This window comes from Rhinichthys klamathensis, unplaced genomic scaffold, assembly GCF_029890125.1.
Source record: "Rhinichthys klamathensis goyatoka isolate OS25496 unplaced genomic scaffold, OSU_Roscu_1.1 h1tg000298l_1, whole genome shotgun sequence".
NCBI lineage: Eukaryota > Metazoa > Chordata > Actinopteri > Cypriniformes > Leuciscidae > Rhinichthys > Rhinichthys klamathensis.
Window position 1 is genome coordinate 134200 of NW_026606817.1, and position 19660 is coordinate 153859.

Genomic DNA, 19660 nt, shown 5'->3' on the forward strand with positions numbered 1-19660 from the left:
TTCCACATGTAACGTGACAGTAGCGTGATGCTAAAGATGGATCTGTAAACTTCTTAAACTGTCTTTAGTGTTTCTCCTCCTCCTCGTTTAAACTCTACATTAATGAAACTTCGTTCGTGGCTTTATGTGCGATAAACCATGAGGAACCGCGGCGCTTATAATGTAGACCCGAGACTCAAACACCGAGTCCATCAGGTAAAATTAAAGCTTTATTATTATTATCATTCAGATAATATTATATACTGTACAATAACTAATAATAAAGTAATCTAAAAAAAGCTACACGAAGACAGCCAGGGGAAACTAAAGATACAGTAACTAAATAAATAAAAATACGAAGGAAAGTAGGCTATTTGTGCCCCAAAGAGTCTGTAATGATTTTAATGTGCTACTTATTGATTTTAAGTTATTAACATAACAAAATTGGCTTGTCTATGTTTACCTAGCAAGTTTAAACATCAGATGGTTGTGTGAATGCCTGTATAACACATGATATTCCTCCTCATGCTTCCTTCCCATATAAACATTGTATACAATCAATATGTGTGTTGTGTGTGTGTGTGTGTGTGTGGCCCAAAGTATCAAACGGTAAGATTTGTTTATGTTTTAAAAGAAGTCTCTTCTGCTCATCGAGGCTTCATTTATGTGATTCAAAATACAGCAAAAACAGAAATATTTTTACAATTTAAAATAAGCTTTTGCAACATAATAAATGTCTATACTGTCACTTTTGATCAATTTAATGCATCATTGCGGAATAAAATTATTAATTTCTCTCTTTTAAACTTGACCCCACACTCTTGAAGGATAGTGATAATGTTACAAAAGCTTTCTATTTCTGATAAATGCTGTTCTTTTGAACTTTCTATTTATCACAGAATCCTGAAAATAAATTGTACACAACTGTTTTCAACATCGATAATAATCATAAATGTTTCTTGAGCATCAGATCCTCATATTAGAGTGATTTCTGAAGGATCATGTGACACTGAAGACTGGAGTAATGATGCTGAAAATTCAGCTTTGATCACAGGAATAAATTACACTTTACTGTATATTCACATAGAAAAAATATTTCACAATATTACTGTTTTTTCTGTATTTTAGATCAAATAAATGAAGCCTTGGTGAGCAGAAGAGACTTATTTTTAAACTCTTACCATTCTAATAATTTTGGCCACCACTGTATATATATATATGTGTGTTTGTGTATGATGTATTTTCAATGGTCTCTCCCACATCTGCCTGTTTCAGTTCCTGAAGACACATGATGATCAGTATGTGGATATTTCAGCCATGGCCTCTGAGCTTCAGCAACAGTTCAGGTGCGTTTCCTCATCAATCTCCTGCAGAACAGCAAAAGCAAGTCTGAGATGTGTCTGAGTCTGAGATGTGTCTGAGTCTGAGATGTGTCTGAGTCTGAGATGTATCTGAGTCTGAGATGTGTTTGAGTCTGAGATGTGTTTGAGTCTGAGATGTGTTTGAGTCTGAGATGTGTTTGAGTCTGAGATGTGCTCGAGTCTGAGATGTGTTTGAGTCTGAGATGTGCTCGAGTCTGAGATGTGTTTGAGTCTGAGATGTGTTTGAGTCTGAGATGTGTCTGAGTCTGAGATGTGTCTGAGTCTGAGATGTGTTTGAGTCTGAGATGTGTTTGAGTCTGAGATGTGCTCGAGTCTGAGATGTGTTTGAGTCTGAGATGTGTCTGAGTCTGAGTTGTGCTCGAGTCTGAGATGTGTCTGAGTCTGAGATGTGTCTGAGTCTGAGATGTGTCTGAGTCTGAGATGTGTCTGAGTCTGAGATGTGTCTGAGTCTGAGATGTGTTTGAGTCTGAGATGTGTCTGAGTCTGAGATGTGTCTGAGTCTGAGATGTGCTCGAGTCTGAGATGTGTCTGAGTCTGAGATGTGTCTGAGTCTGAGATGTATCTGAGTCTGAGATGTGCTCGAGTCTGAGATGTATCTGAGTCTGAGATGTGCTCGAGTCTGAGATGTGTTTGAGTCTGAGATGTGCTCGAGTCTGAGATGTGTTTGAGTCTGAGATGTGCCTGAGTCTGAGATGTGCCTGAGTCTGAGATGTGTTTGAGTCTGAGATGTGTTTGAGTCTGAGATGTGCTCGAGTCTGAGATGTGCTTGAGTCTGAGATGTGTTTGAGTCTGAGATGTGTTTGAGTCTGAGATGTGTCTGAGTCTGAGATGTGTCTGAGTCTGAGATGTGTTTGAGTCTGAGATGTGTTTGAGTCTGAGATGTGCTCGAGTCTGAGATGTGCTCGAGTCTGAGATGTGCTCGAGTCTGAGATGTGTTTGAGTCTGAGATGTGTCTGAGTCTGAGATGTGTTTGAGTCTGAGATGTGCTCGAGTCTGAGATGTGCTTGAGTCTGAGATGTGTTTGAGTCTGAGATGTGTTTGAGTCTGAGATGTGTTTGAGTCTGAGATGTGCCTGAGTCTGAGATGTGTCTGAGTCTGAGATGTGTCTGAGTCTGAGATGTGTCTGAGTCTGAGATGTGTTTGAGTCTGAGATGTGTTTGAGTCTGAGATGTGTTTGAGTCTGAGATGTGTTTGAGTCTGAGATGTGTTTGAGTCTGAGATGTGCTTGAGTCTGAGATGTGTTTGAGTCTGAGATGTGCTTGAGTCTGAGATGTGTTTGAGTCTGAGATGTGTTTGAGTCTGAGATGTGTTTGAGTCTGAGATGTGTTTGAGTCTGAGATGTGCTTGAGTCTGAGATGTGCTTGAGTCTGAGATGTGTTTGAGTCTGAGATGTGTCTGAGTCTGAGATGTGTCTGAGTCTGAGATGTGCCTGAGTCTGAGATGTGCCTGAATCTGAGATGTGCTTGAGTCTGAGATGTGCTTGAGTCTGAGATGTGCTTGAGTCTGAGATGTGCTTGAGTCTGAGATGTGCTTGAGTCTGAGATGTGTTTGAGTCTGAGATGTGCCTGAGTCTGAGATGTGCTTGAGTCTGAGATGTGTTTGAGTCTGAGATGTGTTTGAGTCTGAGATGTGCTTGAGTCTGAGATGTGCTTGAGTCTGAGATGTGCCTGAGTCTGAGATGTGCTTGAGTCTGAGATGTGTTTGAGTCTGAGATGTGCTTGAGTCTGAGATGTGCTTGAGTCTGAGATGTGCCTGAGTCTGAGATGTGTTTGAGTCTGAGATGTGCTTGAGTCTGAGATGTGCTTGAGTCTGAGATGTGCTTGAGTCTGAGATGTGCTTGAGTCTGAGATGTGTCTGAGTCTGAGATGTGCTTGAGTCTGAGATGTGTTCGAGTCTGAGATGTGTTTGAGTCTGAGATGTGTTTGAGTCTGAGATGTGTTTGAGTCTGAGATGTGTTTGAGTCTGAGATGTGCTTGAGTCTGAGATGTGTTTGAGTCTGAGATGTGTTTGAGTCTGAGATGTGCCTGAGTCTGAGATGTGCCTGAGTCTGAGATGTGCCTGAGTCTGAGATGTGCCTGAGTCTGAGATGTGCCTGAGTCTGAGATGTGCCTGAGTCTGAGATGTGCCTGAGTCTGAGATGTGCCTGAGTCTGAGATGTGCCTGAGTCTGAGATGTGCCTGAGTCTGAGATGTGCCTGAGTCTGAGATGTGCCTGAGTCTGAGATGTGCCTGAGTCTGAGATGTGCCTGAGTCTGAGATGTGCCTGAGTCTGAGATGTGCCTGAGTCTGAGATGTGCCTGAGTCTGAGATGTGCCTGAGTCTGAGATGTGCCTGAGTCTGAGATGTGTTTGAGTCTGAGATGTGCCTGAGTCTGAGATGTGCCTGAGTCTGAGATGTGCCTGAGTCTGAGATGTGCTTGAGTCTGAGATGTGCTTGAGTCTGAGATGTGCTCGAGTCTGAGATGTGTCTGAGTCTGAGATGTGCTCGAGTCTGAGATGTGCTCGAGTCTGAGATGTGCTCGAGTCTGAGATGTGTCTGAGTCTGAGATGTGCTTGAGTCTGAGATGTGTCTGAGTCTGAGATGTGCTTGAGTCTGAGATGTGCTTGAGTCTGAGATGTGTCTGAGTCTGAGATGTGCTCTAGTCTGAGATGTGCTCTAGTCTGAGATGTGTTTGAGTCTGAGATGTGTTTGAGTCTGAGATGTGCTTGAGTCTGAGATGTGCTTGAGTCTGAGATGTGCTTGAGTCTGAGATGTGCTTGAGTCTGAGATGTGTTTGAGTCTGAGATGTGCCTGAGTCTGAGATGTGCTTGAGTCTGAGATGTGTTTGAGTCTGAGATGTGTTTGAGTCTGAGATGTGCTTGAGTCTGAGATGTGCTTGAGTCTGAGATGTGCCTGAGTCTGAGATGTGCTTGAGTCTGAGATGTGTTTGAGTCTGAGATGTGCTTGAGTCTGAGATGTGCTTGAGTCTGAGATGTGCCTGAGTCTGAGATGTGTTTGAGTCTGAGATGTGCTTGAGTCTGAGATGTGCTTGAGTCTGAGATGTGCTTGAGTCTGAGATGTGTCTGAGTCTGAGATGTGCTTGAGTCTGAGATGTGTTCGAGTCTGAGATGTGTTTGAGTCTGAGATGTGTTTGAGTCTGAGATGTGTTTGAGTCTGAGATGTGTTTGAGTCTGAGATGTGCTTGAGTCTGAGATGTGTTTGAGTCTGAGATGTGTTTGAGTCTGAGATGTGCCTGAGTCTGAGATGTGCCTGAGTCTGAGATGTGCCTGAGTCTGAGATGTGCCTGAGTCTGAGATGTGCCTGAGTCTGAGATGTGCCTGAGTCTGAGATGTGCCTGAGTCTGAGATGTGCCTGAGTCTGAGATGTGCCTGAGTCTGAGATGTGCCTGAGTCTGAGATGTGCCTGAGTCTGAGATGTGCCTGAGTCTGAGATGTGCCTGAGTCTGAGATGTGCCTGAGTCTGAGATGTGTTTGAGTCTGAGATGTGCCTGAGTCTGAGATGTGCCTGAGTCTGAGATGTGCCTGAGTCTGAGATGTGCTTGAGTCTGAGATGTGCTTGAGTCTGAGATGTGCTCGAGTCTGAGATGTGTCTGAGTCTGAGATGTGCTCGAGTCTGAGATGTGCTCGAGTCTGAGATGTGCTCGAGTCTGAGATGTGTCTGAGTCTGAGATGTGCTTGAGTCTGAGATGTGTCTGAGTCTGAGATGTGCTTGAGTCTGAGATGTGCTTGAGTCTGAGATGTGTCTGAGTCTGAGATGTGCTCTAGTCTGAGATGTGCTCTAGTCTGAGATGTGCTCTAGTCTGAGATGTGTTTGAGTCTGAGATGTGTTTGAGTCTGAGATGTGCTTGAGTCTGAGATGTGCTTGAGTCTGAGATGTGCTTGAGTCTGAGATGTGTTTGAGTCTGAGATGTGTTTGAGTCTGAGATGTGCTCGAGTCTGAGATGTGCCTGAGTCTGAGATGTGCTCGAGTCTGAGATGTGTCTGAGTCTGAGATGTGTTTGAGTCTGAGATGTGTTTGAGTCTGAGATGTGTTTGAGTCTGAGATGTGTTTGAGTCTGAGATGTGTTTGAGTCTGAGATGTGCTTGAGTCTGAGATGTGTTTGAGTCTGAGATGTGTTTGAGTCTGAGATGTGCCTGAGTCTGAGATGTGTTTGAGTCTGAGATGTGTTTGAGTCTGAGATGTGTTTGAGTCTGAGATGTGTTTGAGTCTGAGATGTGTTTGAGTCTGAGATGTGCCTGAGTCTGAGATGTGTTTGAGTCTGAGATGTGTTTGAGTCTGAGATGTGTCTGAGTCTGAGATGTGCCTGAGTCTGAGATGTGCCTGAGTCTGAGATGTGTCTGAGTCTGAGATGTGTCTGAGTCTGAGATGTGCCTGAGTCTGAGATGTGCTTGAGTCTGAGATGTGTTTGAGTCTGAGATGTGTCTGAGTCTGAGATGTGTTTGAGTCTGAGATGTGTCTGAGTCTGAGATGTGTCTGAGTCTGAGATGTGTCTGAGTCTGAGATGTGTTTGAGTCTGAGATGTGTCTGAGTCTGAGATGTGTTTGAGTCTGAGATGTGCTCGAGTCTGAGATGTGTTTGAGTCTGAGATGTGTTTGAGTCTGATATGTGTTTGAGTCTGAGATGTGCTTGAGTCTGAGATGTGTTTGAGTCTGAGATGTGTTTGAGTCTGAGATGTGTCTGAGTCTGAGATGTGTTTGAGTCTGAGATGTGTTTGAGTCTGAGATGTGTTTGAGTCTGAGATGTGATTGAGTCTGAGATGTGTTTGAGTCTGAGATGTGTTTGAGTCTGAGATGTGCTTGAGTCTGAGATGTGTCTGAGTCTGAGATGTGTTTGAGTCTGAGATGTGTTTGAGTCTGAGATGTGCTTGAGTCTGAGATGTGTTTGAGTCTGAGATGTGTTTGAGTCTGAGATGTGCCTGAGTCTGAGATGTGTTTGAGTCTGAGATGTGTTTGAGTCTGAGATGTGTTTGAGTCTGAGATGTGCCTGAGTCTGAGATGTGCCTGAGTCTGAGATGTGCCTGAGTCTGAGATGTGCTTGAGTCTGAGATGTGCTTGAGTCTGAGATGTGTCTGAGTCTGAGATGTGCTTGAGTCTGAGATGTGTTTGAGTCTGAGATGTGCTTGAGTCTGAGATGTGTTTGAGTCTGAGATGTGTTTGAGTCTGAGATGTGTTTGAGTCTGAGATGTGCCTGAGTCTGAGATGTGTTTGAGTCTGAGATGTGTTTGAGTCTGAGATGTGTTTGAGTCTGAGATGTGCCTGAGTCTGAGATGTGCCTGAGTCTGAGATGTGCCTGAGTCTGAGATGTGCCTGAGTCTGAGATGTGCTTGAGTCTGAGATGTGCTTGAGTCTGAGATGTGCTTGAGTCTGAGATGTGTCTGAGTCTGAGATGTGCTTGAGTCTGAGATGTGCTTGAGTCTGAGATGTGTCTGAGTCTGAGATGTGCTCGAGTCTGAGATGTGCTTGAGTCTGAGATGTGTCTGAGTCTGAGATGTGCTTGAGTCTGAGATGTGCTTGAGTCTGAGATGTGTCTGAGTCTGAGATGTGCTCGAGTCTGAGATGTGTTTGAGTCTGAGATGTGTTTGAGTCTGAGATGTGTTTGAGTCTGAGATGTGCTTGAGTCTGAGATGTGTTTGAGTCTGAGATGTGCTCGAGTCTTAGATGTGCCTGAGTCTGAGATGTGTTTGAGTCTGAGATGTGTTTGAGTCTGAGATGTGTTTGAGTCTGAGATGTGTTTGAGTCTGAGATGTGTTTGAGTCTGAGATGTGCTTGAGTCTGAGATGTGCTTGAGTCTGAGATGTGTTTGAGTCTGAGATGTGTTTGAGTCTGAGATGTGCCTGAGTCTGAGATGTGTTTGAGTCTGAGATGTGTTTGAGTCTGAGATGTGTTTGAGTCTGAGATGTGTTTGAGTCTGAGATGTGTTTGAGTCTGAGATGTGTTTGAGTCTGAGATGTGTTTGAGTCTGAGATGTGCCTGAGTCTGAGATGTGTTTGAGTCTGAGATGTGCCTGAGTCTGAGATGTGCCTGAGTCTGAGATGTGCCTGAGTCTGAGATGTGTTTGAGTCTGAGATGTGTTTGAGTCTGAGATGTGTTTGAGTCTGAGATGTGCTTGAGTCTGAGATGTGTTTGAGTCTGAGATGTGTTTGAGTCTGAGATGTGCTTGAGTCTGAGATGTGCCTGAGTCTGAGATGTGTTTGAGTCTGAGATGTGTCTGAGTCTGAGATGTGTCTGAGTCTGAGATGTGTTTGAGTCTGAGATGTGTCTGAGTCTGAGATGTGTTTGAGTCTGAGATGTGCTCGAGTCTGAGATGTGTTTGAGTCTGAGATGTGTTTGAGTCTGAGATGTGTTTGAGTCTGAGATGTGCTTGAGTCTGAGATGTGCCTGAGTCTGAGATGTGTTTGAGTCTGAGATGTGTCTGAGTCTGAGATGTGCCTGAGTCTGAGATGTGCCTGAGTCTGAGATGTGTCTGAGTCTGAGATGTGTCTGAGATGTGTTTGAGTCTGAGATGTGTTTGAGTCTGAGATGTGTCTGAGTCTGAGATGTGTCTGAGTCTGAGATGTGTCTGAGTCTGAGATGTGTTTGAGTCTGAGATGTGTCTGAGTCTGAGATGTGCCTGAGTCTGAGATGTGTTTGAGTCTGAGATGTGTTTGAGTCTGAGATGTGTTTGAGTCTGAGATGTGCTTGAGTCTGAGATGTGTTTGAGTCTGAGATGTGTTTGAGTCTGAGATGTGTTTGAGTCTGAGATGTGTTTGAGTCTGAGATGTGTTTGAGTCTGAGATGTGTTTGAGTCTGAGATGTGTTTGAGTCTGAGATGTGTTTGAGTCTGAGATGTGTTTGAGTCTGAGATGTGCTTGAGTCTGAGATGTGTTTGAGTCTGAGATGTGCCTGAGTCTGAGATGTGTTTGAGTCTGAGATGTGTTTGAGTCTGAGATGTGTCTGAGTCTGAGATGTGCCTGAGTCTGAGATGTGCCTGAGTCTGAGATGTGTCTGAGTCTGAGATGTGTCTGAGTCTGAGATGTGTCTGAGTCTGAGATGTGCCTGAGTCTGAGATGTGCCTGAGTCTGAGATGTGTTTGAGTCTGAGATGTGTTTGAGTCTGAGATGTGTCTGAGTCTGAGATGTGTCTGAGTCTGAGATGTGTCTGAGTCTGAGATGTGTCTGAGTCTGAGATGTGTCTGAGTCTGAGATGTGTTTGAGTCTGAGATGTGTCTGAGTCTGAGATGTGTTTGAGTCTGAGATGTGCTCGAGTCTGAGATGTGTTTGAGTCTGAGATGTGTTTGAGTCTGAGATGTGTTTGAGTCTGAGATGTGCTTGAGTCTGAGATGTGTTTGAGTCTGAGATGTGCATGAGTCTGAGATGTGTTTGAGTCTGAGATGTGTCTGAGTCTGAGATGTGCCTGAGTCTGAGATGTGCCTGAGTCTGAGATGTGTCTGAGTCTGAGATGTGTCTGAGTCTGAGATGTGTTTGAGTCTGAGATGTGTCTGAGTCTGAGATGTGTCTGAGTCTGAGATGTGTCTGAGTCTGAGATGTGTTTGAGTCTGAGATGTGTCTGAGTCTGAGATGTGTTTGAGTCTGAGATGTGCCTGAGTCTGAGATGTGTTTGAGTCTGAGATGTGTTTGAGTCTGAGATGTGTTTGAGTCTGAGATGTGTTTGAGTCTGAGATGTGCCTGAGTCTGAGATGTGCCTGAGTCTGAGATGTGCTTGAGTCTGAGATGTGCCTGAGTCTGAGATGTGTCTGAGTCTGAGATGTGTTTGAGTCTGAGATGTGCCTGAGTCTGAGATGTGCCTGAGTCTGAGATGTGTTTGAGTCTGAGATGTGTTTGAGTCTGAGATGTGTCTGAGTCTGAGATGTGTCTGAGTCTGAGATGTGTCTGAGTCTGAGATGTGTTTGAGTCTGAGATGTGTTTGAGTCTGAGATGTGTTCGAGTCTGAGATGTGTTCGAGTCTGAGATGTGTTCGAGTCTGAGATGTGTTTGAGTCTGAGATGTGCCTGAGTCTGAGATGTGTTTGAGTCTGAGATGTGTTTGAGTCTGAGATGTGTTTGAGTCTGAGATGTGTTTGAGTCTGAGATGTGCCTGAGTCTGAGTCTGAGATGTGTTTGAGTCTGAGATGTGTTTGAGTCTGAGATGTGTTTGAGTCTGAGATGTGTTTGAGTCTGAGATGTGCCTGAGTCTGAGATGTGCTTGAGTCTGAGATGTGTCTGAGTCTGAGATGTGTCTGAGTCTGAGATGTGCTTGAGTCTGAGATGTGTCTGAGTCTGAGATGTGTCTGAGTCTGAGATGTGTCTGAGTCTGAGATGTGTCTGAGTCTGAGATGTGTCTGAGTCTGAGATGTGTCTGAGTCTGAGATGTGTCTGAGTCTGAGATGTGTCTGAGTCTGAGATGTGTTTGAGTCTGAGATGTGTTTGAGTCTGAGATGTGTTTGAGTCTGAGATGTGCTTGAGTCTGAGATGTGTTTGAGTCTGAGATGTGCTCGAGTCTTAGATGTGCCTGAGTCTGAGATGTGTTTGAGTCTGAGATGTGTTTGAGTCTGAGATGTGTTTGAGTCTGAGATGTGTTTGAGTCTGAGATGTGTTTGAGTCTGAGATGTGCTTGAGTCTGAGATGTGCTTGAGTCTGAGATGTGTTTGAGTCTGAGATGTGTTTGAGTCTGAGATGTGCCTGAGTCTGAGATGTGTTTGAGTCTGAGATGTGTTTGAGTCTGAGATGTGTTTGAGTCTGAGATGTGTTTGAGTCTGAGAAGTGTTTGAGTCTGAGATGTGTTTGAGTCTGAGATGTGTTTGAGTCTGAGATGTGTTTGAGTCTGAGATGTGCCTGAGTCTGAGATGTGTTTGAGTCTGAGATGTGCCTGAGTCTGAGATGTGCCTGAGTCTGAGATGTGCCTGAGTCTGAGATGTGTTTGAGTCTGAGATGTGTTTGAGTCTGAGATGTGTTTGAGTCTGAGATGTGCTTGAGTCTGAGATGTGTTTGAGTCTGAGATGTGTTTGAGTCTGAGATGTGCTTGAGTCTGAGATGTGTTTGAGTCTGAGATGTGTTTGAGTCTGAGATGTGTTTGAGTCTGAGATGTGCTTGAGTCTGAGATGTGTTTGAGTCTGAGATGTGTTTGAGTCTGAGATGTGCTTGAGTCTGAGATGTGTTTGAGTCTGAGATGTGTCTGAGTCTGAGATGTGCCTGAGTCTGAGATGTGTCTGAGTCTGAGATGTGTCTGAGTCTGAGATGTGCCTGAGTCTGAGATGTGTTTGAGTCTGAGATGTGTCTGAGTCTGAGATGTGTCTGAGTCTGAGATGTGTCTGAGTCTGAGATGTGTTTGAGTCTGAGATGTGTCTGAGTCTGAGATGTGTTTGAGTCTGAGATGTGCTCGAGTCTGAGATGTGTTTGAGTCTGAGATGTGTTTGAGTCTGAGATGTGTTTGAGTCTGAGATGTGCTTGAGTCTGAGATGTGCCTGAGTCTGAGATGTGTTTGAGTCTGAGATGTGTCTGAGTCTGAGATGTGCCTGAGTCTGAGATGTGCCTGAGTCTGAGATGTGTCTGAGTCTGAGATGTGTCTGAGATGTGTTTGAGTCTGAGATGTGTTTGAGTCTGAGATGTGTTTGAGTCTGAGATGTGTCTGAGTCTGAGATGTGTCTGAGTCTGAGATGTGTTTGAGTCTGAGATGTGTCTGAGTCTGAGATGTGCCTGAGTCTGAGATGTGTTTGAGTCTGAGATGTGTTTGAGTCTGAGATGTGTTTGAGTCTGAGATGTGCTTGAGTCTGAGATGTGTTTGAGTCTGAGATGTGTTTGAGTCTGAGATGTGTTTGAGTCTGAGATGTGTTTGAGTCTGAGATGTGTTTGAGTCTGAGATGTGTTTGAGTCTGAGATGTGTTTGAGTCTAAGATGTGCTTGAGTCTGAGATGTGTTTGAGTCTGAGATGTGCCTGAGTCTGAGATGTGTCTGAGTCTGAGATGTGTTTGAGTCTGAGATGTGTCTGAGTCTGAGATGTGTTTGAGTCTGAGATGTGCTCGAGTCTGAGATGTGTTTGAGTCTGAGATGTGTTTGAGTCTGAGATGTGTTTGAGTCTGAGATGTGCTTGAGTCTGAGATGTGTTTGAGTCTGAGATGTGCATGAGTCTGAGATGTGTTTGAGTCTGAGATGTGTCTGAGTCTGAGATGTGCCTGAGTCTGAGATGTGCCTGAGTCTGAGATGTGTCTGAGTCTGAGATGTGTCTGAGTCTGAGATGTGTTTGAGTCTGAGATGTGTCTGAGTCTGAGATGTGTCTGAGTCTGAGATGTGTCTGAGTCTGAGATGTGTTTGAGTCTGAGATGTGTCTGAGTCTGAGATGTGTTTGAGTCTGAGATGTGCCTGAGTCTGAGATGTGTTTGAGTCTGAGATGTGTTTGAGTCTGAGATGTGTTTGAGTCTGAGATGTGCCTGAGTCTGAGATGTGCCTGAGTCTGAGATGTGCTTGAGTCTGAGATGTGCCTGAGTCTGAGATGTGTCTGAGTCTGAGATGTGTTTGAGTCTGAGATGTGCCTGAGTCTGAGATGTGCCTGAGTCTGAGATGTGTTTGAGTCTGAGATGTGTTTGAGTCTGAGATGTGTCTGAGTCTGAGATGTGCCTGAGTCTGAGATGTGTTTGAGTCTGAGATGTGTTTGAGTCTGAGATGTGTCTGAGTCTGAGATGTGTCTGAGTCTGAGATGTGTTTGAGTCTGAGATGTGTTTGAGTCTGAGATGTGTTCGAGTCTGAGATGTGTTCGAGTCTGAGATGTGTTCGAGTCTGAGATGTGTTTGAGTCTGAGATGTGTCTGAGTCTGAGATGTGCCTGAGTCTGAGATGTGTTTGAGTCTGAGATGTGTTTGAGTCTGAGATGTGTTTGAGTCTGAGATGTGTTTGAGTCTGAGATGTGCCTGAGTCTGAGTCTGAGATGTGTTTGAGTCTGAGATGTGTTTGAGTCTGAGATGTGTTTGAGTCTGAGATGTGTTTGAGTCTGAGATGTGCCTGAGTCTGAGATGTGCTTGAGTCTGAGATGTGTTTGAGTCTGAGATGTGCTTGAGTCTGAGATGTGTTTGAGTCTGAGATGTGTTTGAGTCTGAGATGTGTCTGAGTCTGAGATGTGTCTGAGTCTGAGATGTGTTTGAGTCTGAGATGTGTCTGAGTCTGAGATGTGTTTGAGTCTGAGATGTGTTTGAGTCTGAGATGTGTTTGAGTCTGAGATGTGCTTGAGTCTGAGATGTGTTTGAGTCTGAGATGTGCTCGAGTCTTAGATGTGCCTGAGTCTGAGATGTGTTTGAGTCTGAGATGTGTTTGAGTCTGAGATGTGTTTGAGTCTGAGATGTGTTTGAGTCTGAGATGTGTTTGAGTCTGAGATGTGCTTGAGTCTGAGATGTGCTTGAGTCTGAGATGTGTTTGAGTCTGAGATGTGTTTGAGTCTGAGATGTGCCTGAGTCTGAGATGTGTTTGAGTCTGAGATGTGTTTGAGTCTGAGATGTGTTTGAGTCTGAGATGTGTTTGAGTCTGAGAAGTGTTTGAGTCTGAGATGTGTTTGAGTCTGAGATGTGTTTGAGTCTGAGATGTGTTTGAGTCTGAGATGTGCCTGAGTCTGAGATGTGTTTGAGTCTGAGATGTGCCTGAGTCTGAGATGTGCCTGAGTCTGAGATGTGCCTGAGTCTGAGATGTGTTTGAGTCTGAGATGTGTCTGAGTCTGAGATGTGTCTGAGTCTGAGATGTGTCTGAGTCTGAGATGTGTTTGAGTCTGAGATGTGTCTGAGTCTGAGATGTGTTTGAGTCTGAGATGTGCTCGAGTCTGAGATGTGTTTGAGTCTGAGATGTGTTTGAGTCTGAGATGTGTTTGAGTCTGAGATGTGCTTGAGTCTGAGATGTGCCTGAGTCTGAGATGTGTTTGAGTCTGAGATGTGTCTGAGTCTGAGATGTGCCTGAGTCTGAGATGTGCCTGAGTCTGAGATGTGTCTGAGTCTGAGATGTGTCTGAGATGTGTTTGAGTCTGAGATGTGTTTGAGTCTGAGATGTGTTTGAGTCTGAGATGTGTCTGAGTCTGAGATGTGTCTGAGTCTGAGATGTGTTTGAGTCTGAGATGTGTCTGAGTCTGAGATGTGCCTGAGTCTGAGATGTGTTTGAGTCTGAGATGTGTTTGAGTCTGAGATGTGTTTGAGTCTGAGATGTGCTTGAGTCTGAGATGTGTTTGAGTCTGAGATGTGTTTGAGTCTGAGATGTGTTTGAGTCTGAGATGTGTTTGAGTCTGAGATGTGTTTGAGTCTGAGATGTGTTTGAGTCTGAGATGTGTTTGAGTCTGAGATGTGCTTGAGTCTGAGATGTGTTTGAGTCTGAGATGTGCCTGAGTCTGAGATGTGTTTGAGTCTGAGATGTGTTTGAGTCTGAGATGTGTCTGAGTCTGAGATGTGCCTGAGTCTGAGATGTGCCTGAGTCTGAGATGTGTCTGAGTCTGAGATGTGTCTGAGTCTGAGATGTGTCTGAGTCTGAGATGTGCCTGAGTCTGAGATGTGCTTGAGTCTGAGATGTGTTTGAGTCTGAGATGTGTCTGAGTCTGAGATGTGTCTGAGTCTGAGATGTGTCTGAGTCTGAGATGTGTCTGAGTCTGAGATGTGTCTGAGTCTGAGATGTGTCTGAGTCTGAGATGTGTTTGAGTCTGAGATGTGTCTGAGTCTGAGATGTGTTTGAGTCTGAGATGTGCTCGAGTCTGAGATGTGTTTGAGTCTGAGATGTGTTTGAGTCTGAGATGTGCTTGAGTCTGAGATGTGTTTGAGTCTGAGATGTGCCTGAGTCTGAGATGTGTTTGAGTCTGAGATGTGTCTGAGTCTGAGATGTGCCTGAGTCTGAGATGTGCCTGAGTCTGAGATGTGTCTGAGTCTGAGATGTGTCTGAGTCTGAGATGTGTCTGAGTCTGAGATGTGTCTGAGTCTGAGATGTGTCTGAGTCTGAGATGTGTCTGAGTCTGAGATGTGTTTGAGTCTGAGATGTGTCTGAGTCTGAGATGTGTTTGAGTCTGAGATGTGCTCGAGTCTGAGATGTGTTTGAGTCTGAGATGTGTTTGAGTCTGAGATGTGCTTGAGTCTGAGATGTGTTTGAGTCTGAGATGTGCCTGAGTCTGAGATGTGTTTGAGTCTGAGATGTGTCTGAGTCTGAGATGTGCCTGAGTCTGAGATGTGCCTGAGTCTGAGATGTGTCTGAGTCTGAGATGTGTCTGAGTCTGAGATGTGTCTGAGTCTGAGATGTGTTTGAGTCTGAGATGTGTCTGAGTCTGAGATGTGTCTGAGTCTGAGATGTGTCTGAGTCTGAGATGTGTTTGAGTCTGAGATGTGTCTGAGTCTGAGATGTGTCTGAGTCTGAGATGTGCCTGAGTCTGAGATGTGTTTGAGTCTGAGATGTGTTTGAGTCTGAGATGTGCCTGAGTCTGAGATGTGTCTGAGTCTGAGATGTGTCTGAGTCTGAGATGTGCCTGAGTCTGAGATGTGCCTGAGTCTGAGATGTGTCTGAGTCTGAGATGTGTCTGAGTCTGAGATGTGTTTGAGTCTGAGATGTGTCTGAGTCTGAGATGTGTCTGAGTCTGAGATGTGTCTGAGTCTGAGATGTGTTTGAGTCTGAGATGTGTCTGAGTCTGAGATGTGTCTGAGTCTGAGATGTGCCTGAGTCTGAGATGTGTTTGAGTCTGAGATGTGTTTGAGTCTGAGATGTGCCTGAGTCTGAGATGTGTCTGAGTCTGAGATGTGTCTGAGTCTGAGATGTGCCTGAGTCTGAGATGTGCCTGAGTCTGAGATGTGTCTGAGTCTGAGATGTGTCTGAGTCTGAGATGTGCCTGAGTCTGAGATGTGTCTGAGTCTGAGATGTGTTTGAGTCTGAGATGTGCCTGAGTCTGAGATGTGTCTGAGTCTGAGATGTGTCTGAGTCTGAGATGTGCCTGAGTCTGAGATGTGTTTGAGTCTGAGATGTGTTTGAGTCTGAGATGTGTTTGAGTCTGAGATGTGTTTGAGTCTGAGATGTGTCTGAGTCTGAGATGTGTTTGAGTCTGAGATGTGTTTGAGTCTGTGTTTGAGTCTGAGATGTGCCTGAGTCTGAGTCTGAGATGTGTTTGAGTCTGAGATGTGTTTGAGTCTGAGATGTGCCTGAGTCTGAGATGTGCTTGAGTCTGAGATGTGTCTGAGTCTGAGATGTGTCTGAGTCTGAGATGTGCCTGAGTCTGAGATGTGCTTGAGTCTGAGATGTGTCTGAGTCTGAGATGTGCTCGAGTCTGAGATGTGTCTGAGTCTGAGATGTGTTTGAGTCTGAGATGTGCCTGAGTCTGAGATGTGCCTGAGTCTGAGATGTGCTTGAGTCTGAGATGTGCCTGAGTCTGAGATGTGTCTGAGTCTGAGATGTGTCTGAGTCTGAGATGTGCCTGAGTCTGAGATGTGCCTGAGTCTGAGATGTGTCTGAGTCTGAGATGTGTCTGAGTCTGAGATGTGCCTGAGTCTGAGATGTGTCTGAGTCTGAGATGTGTTTGAGTCTGAGATGTGCCTGAGTCTGAGATGTGTCTGAGTCTGAGATGTGTCTGAGTCTGAGATGTGTTTGAGTCTGAGATGTGTTTGAGTCTGAGATGTGTTTGAGTCTGAGATGTGTTTGAGTCTGAGATGTGTCTGAGTCTGAGATGTGTCTGAGTCTGAGATGTGTTCGAGTCTGAGATGTGTTCGAGTCTGAGATGTGTTCGAGTCTGAGATGTGTTTGAGTCTGAGATGTGTCTGAGTCTGAGATGTGCCTGAGTCTGAGATGTGTTTGAGTCTGAGATGTGTTTGAGTCTGAGATGTGTTTGAGTCTGAGATGTGTTTGAGTCTGAGATGTGCCTGAGTCTGAGTCTGAGATGTGTTTGAGTCTGAGATGTGTTTGAGTCTGAGATGTGTTTGAGTCTGAGATGTGTTTGAGTCTGAGATGTGCCTGAGTCTGAGATGTGCTTGAGTCTGAGATGTGTCTGAGTCTGAGATGTGTCTGAGTCTGAGATGTGCTTGAGTCTGAGATGTGCTTGAGTCTGAGATGTGTCTGAGTCTGAGATGTGTCTGAGTCTGAGATGTGTCTGAGTCTGAGATGTGTCTGAGTCTGAGATGTGTCTGAGTCTGAGATGTGTCTGAGTCTGAGATGTGTCTGAGTCTGAGATGTGTCTGAGTCTGAGATGTGTTTGAGTCTGAGATGTGTTTGAGTCTGAGATGTGTTTGAGTCTGAGATGTGCTTGAGTCTGAGATGTGTTCGAGTCTGAGATGTGTTCGAGTCTGAGATGTGTTCGAGTCTGAGATGTGTTTGAGTCTGAGATGTGCTTGAGTCTGAGATGTGTCTGAGTCTGAGATGTGTTTGAGTCTGAGATGTGTTTGAGTCTGAGATGTGTTTGAGTCTGTGTTTGAGTCTGAGATGTGCCTGAGTCTGAGTCTGAGATGTGTTTGAGTCTGAGATGTGTTTGAGTCTGAGATGTGCCTGAGTCTGAGATGTGCTTGAGTCTGAGATGTGTCTGAGTCTGAGATGTGTCTGAGTCTGAGATGTGCCTGAGTCTGAGATGTGCTTGAGTCTGAGATGTGTCTGAGTCTGAGATGTGCTCGAGTCTGAGATGTGTCTGAGTCTGAGATGTGCTTGAGTCTGAGATGTGCTTGAGTCTGAGATGTGCTTGAGTCTGAGATGTGTTTGAGTCTGAGATGTGTTTGAGTCTGAGATGTGTCTGAGTCTGAGATGTGTCTGAGTCTGAGATGTGCTTGAGTCTGAGATGTGCTTGAGTCTGAGATGTGTCTGAGTCTGAGATGTGTTTGAGTCTGAGATGTGTTTGAGTCTGAGATGTGTTTGAGTCTGAGATGTGTTTGAGTCTGAGATGTGTTTGAGTCTGAGATGTGTTTGAGTCTGAGATGTGCTTGAGTCTGAGATGTGTCTGAGTCTGAGATGTGTTTGAGTCTGAGATGTGTTTGAGTCTGAGATGTGCTTGAGTCTGAGATGTGCTTGAGTCTGAGATGTGTCTGAGTCTGAGATGTGCCTGAGTCTGAGATGTGTTCGAGTCTGAGATGTGTCTGAGTCTGAGATGTGTTTGAGTCTGAGATGTGTTCGAGTCTGAGATGTGTCTGAGTCTGAGATGTGCCTGAGTCTGAGATGTGTTCGAGTCTGAGATGTGTTCGAGTCTGAGATGTGTCTGAGTCTGAGATGTGTTTGAGTCTGAGATGTGTTTGAGTCTGAGATGTGTTTGAGTCTGAGATGTGTTTGAGTCTGAGATGTGTTTGAGTCTGAGATGTGTCTGAGTCTGAGATGTGTTTGAGTCTGAGATGTGTTTGAGTCTGAGATGTGTTTGAGTCTGAGATGTGTTTGAGTCTGAGATGTGTTTGAGTCTGAGATGTGCTTGAGTCTGAGATGTGCTTGAGTCTGAGATGTGTTTGAGTCTGAGATGTGTTTGAGTCTGAGATGTGTTTGAGTCTGAGATGTGCTTGAGTCTGAGATGTGCTTGAGTCTGAGATGTGCTTGAGTCTGAGATGTGTCTGAGTCTGAGATGTGTTTGAGTCTGAGATGTGTTTGAGTCTGTGTTTGAGTCTGAGATGTGTTTGAGTCTGAGATGTGTTTGAGTCTGAGATGTGTTTGAGTCTGAGATGTGTTTGAGTCTGAGATGTGTTTGAGTCTGAGATGTGTTTGAGTCTGAGATGTGTTCGAGTCTGAGATGTGTTCGAGTCTGAGATGTGTCTGAGTCTGAGATGTGTCTGAGTCTGAGATGTGTCTGAGTCTGAGATGTGTCTGAGTCTGAGATGTGTCTGAGTCTGAGATGTGTCTGAGTCTGAGATGTGTTCGAGTCTGAGATGTGTTCGAGTCTGAGATGTGTTCGAGTCTGAGATGTGTTCGAGTCTGAGATGTGTTCGAGTCTGAGATGTGTTCGAGTCTGAGATGTGTTCGAGTCTGAGATGTGTTCGAGTCTGAGATGTGTTCGAGTCTGAGATGTGTTCGAGTCTGAGATGTGTTCGAGTCTGAGATGTGTTCGAGTCTGAGATGTGTTCGAGTCTGAGATGTGTTCGAGTCTGAGATGTGTTCGAGTCTGAGATGTGTTCGAGTCTGAGATGTGTTCGAGTCTGAGATGTGTTCGAGTCTGAGATGTGTTCGAGTCTGAGATGTGTTCGAGTCTGAGATGTGTTCGAGTCTGAGATGTGTTCGAGTCTGAGATGTGTTCGAGTCTGAGATGTGTTCGAGTCTGAGATGTGTTCGAGTCTGAGATGTGTTCGAGTCTGAGATGTGTTCGAGTCTGAGATGTGTTCGAGTCTGAGATGTGTTCGAGTCTGAGATGTGTTCGAGTCTGAGATGTGTTCGAGTCTGAGATGTGTTCGAGTCTGAGATGTGTTCGAGTCTGAGATGTGTTCGAGTCTGAGATGTGTCTGAGTCTGAGATGTGTCTGAGTCTGAGATGTGTCTGAGTCTGAGATGTGTCTGAGTCTGAGATGTGTCTGAGTCTGAGATGTGTCTGAGTCTGAGATGTGTCTGAGTCTGAGATGTGTTTGAGTCTGAGATGTGTTTGAGTCTGAGATGTGCCTGAGTCTGAGATGTGCCTGAGTCTGAGATGTGTCTGAGTCTGAGATGTGTCTGAGTCTGAGATGTGTTTGAGTCTGAGATGTGCCTGAGTCTGAGATGTGTCTGAGTCTGAGATGTGTTTGAGTCTGAGATGTGTTTGAGTCTGAGATGTGCTTGAGTCTGAGATGTGTTTGAGTCTGAGATGTGTTTGAGTCTGAGATGTGTTTGAGTCTGAGATGTGTTTGAGTCTGAGATGTGCTTGAGTCTGAGATGTGCCTGAGTCTGAGATGTGTTTGAGTCTGAGATGTGTCTGAGTCTGAGATGTGCCTGAGTCTGAGATGTGCCTGAGTCTGAGATGTGTCTGAGTCTGAGATGTGTCTGAGATGTGTTTGAGTCTGAGATGTGTTTGAGTCTGAGATGTGTCTGAGTCTGAGATGTGTCTGAGTCTGAGATGTGTCTGAGTCTGAGATGTGTTTGAGTCTGAGATGTGTCTGAGTCTGAGATGTGCCTGAGTCTGAGATGTGTTTGAGTCTGAGATGTGTTTGAGTCTGAGATGTGTTTGAGTCTGAGATGTGCTTGAGTCTGAGATGTGTTTGAGTCTGAGATGTGTTTGAGTCTGAGATGTGTTTGAGTCTGAGATGTGTTTGAGTCTGAGATGTGTTTGAGTCTGAGATGTGTTTGAGTCTGAGATGTGTTTGAGTCTGAGATGTGTTTGAGTCTGAGATGTGCTTGAGTCTGAGATGTGCCTGAGTCTGAGATGTGCCTGAGTCTGAGATGTGTTTGAGTCTGAGATGTGTTTGAGTCTGAGATGT

General features: G+C 44.9%; 1 protein-coding gene across 1 annotated transcript in view; it reads left to right on the top strand.

The window, feature by feature from the left end:
• Positions 1–25: 25 nt before the first annotated feature.
• Positions 26–19660, top strand: part of LOC130103812 (nuclear valosin-containing protein-like) — a 48845-nt gene continuing 29210 nt past the window's right edge. Inside the window, exons 1-2 of the mRNA XM_056270142.1 lie at positions 26–195; positions 1255–1325. Coding sequence (XP_056126117.1) covers positions 139–195; positions 1255–1325 — 128 coding nt within the window. The 5' untranslated portion in view covers positions 26–138. The remainder of the gene's footprint in view (positions 196–1254; positions 1326–19660) is intronic.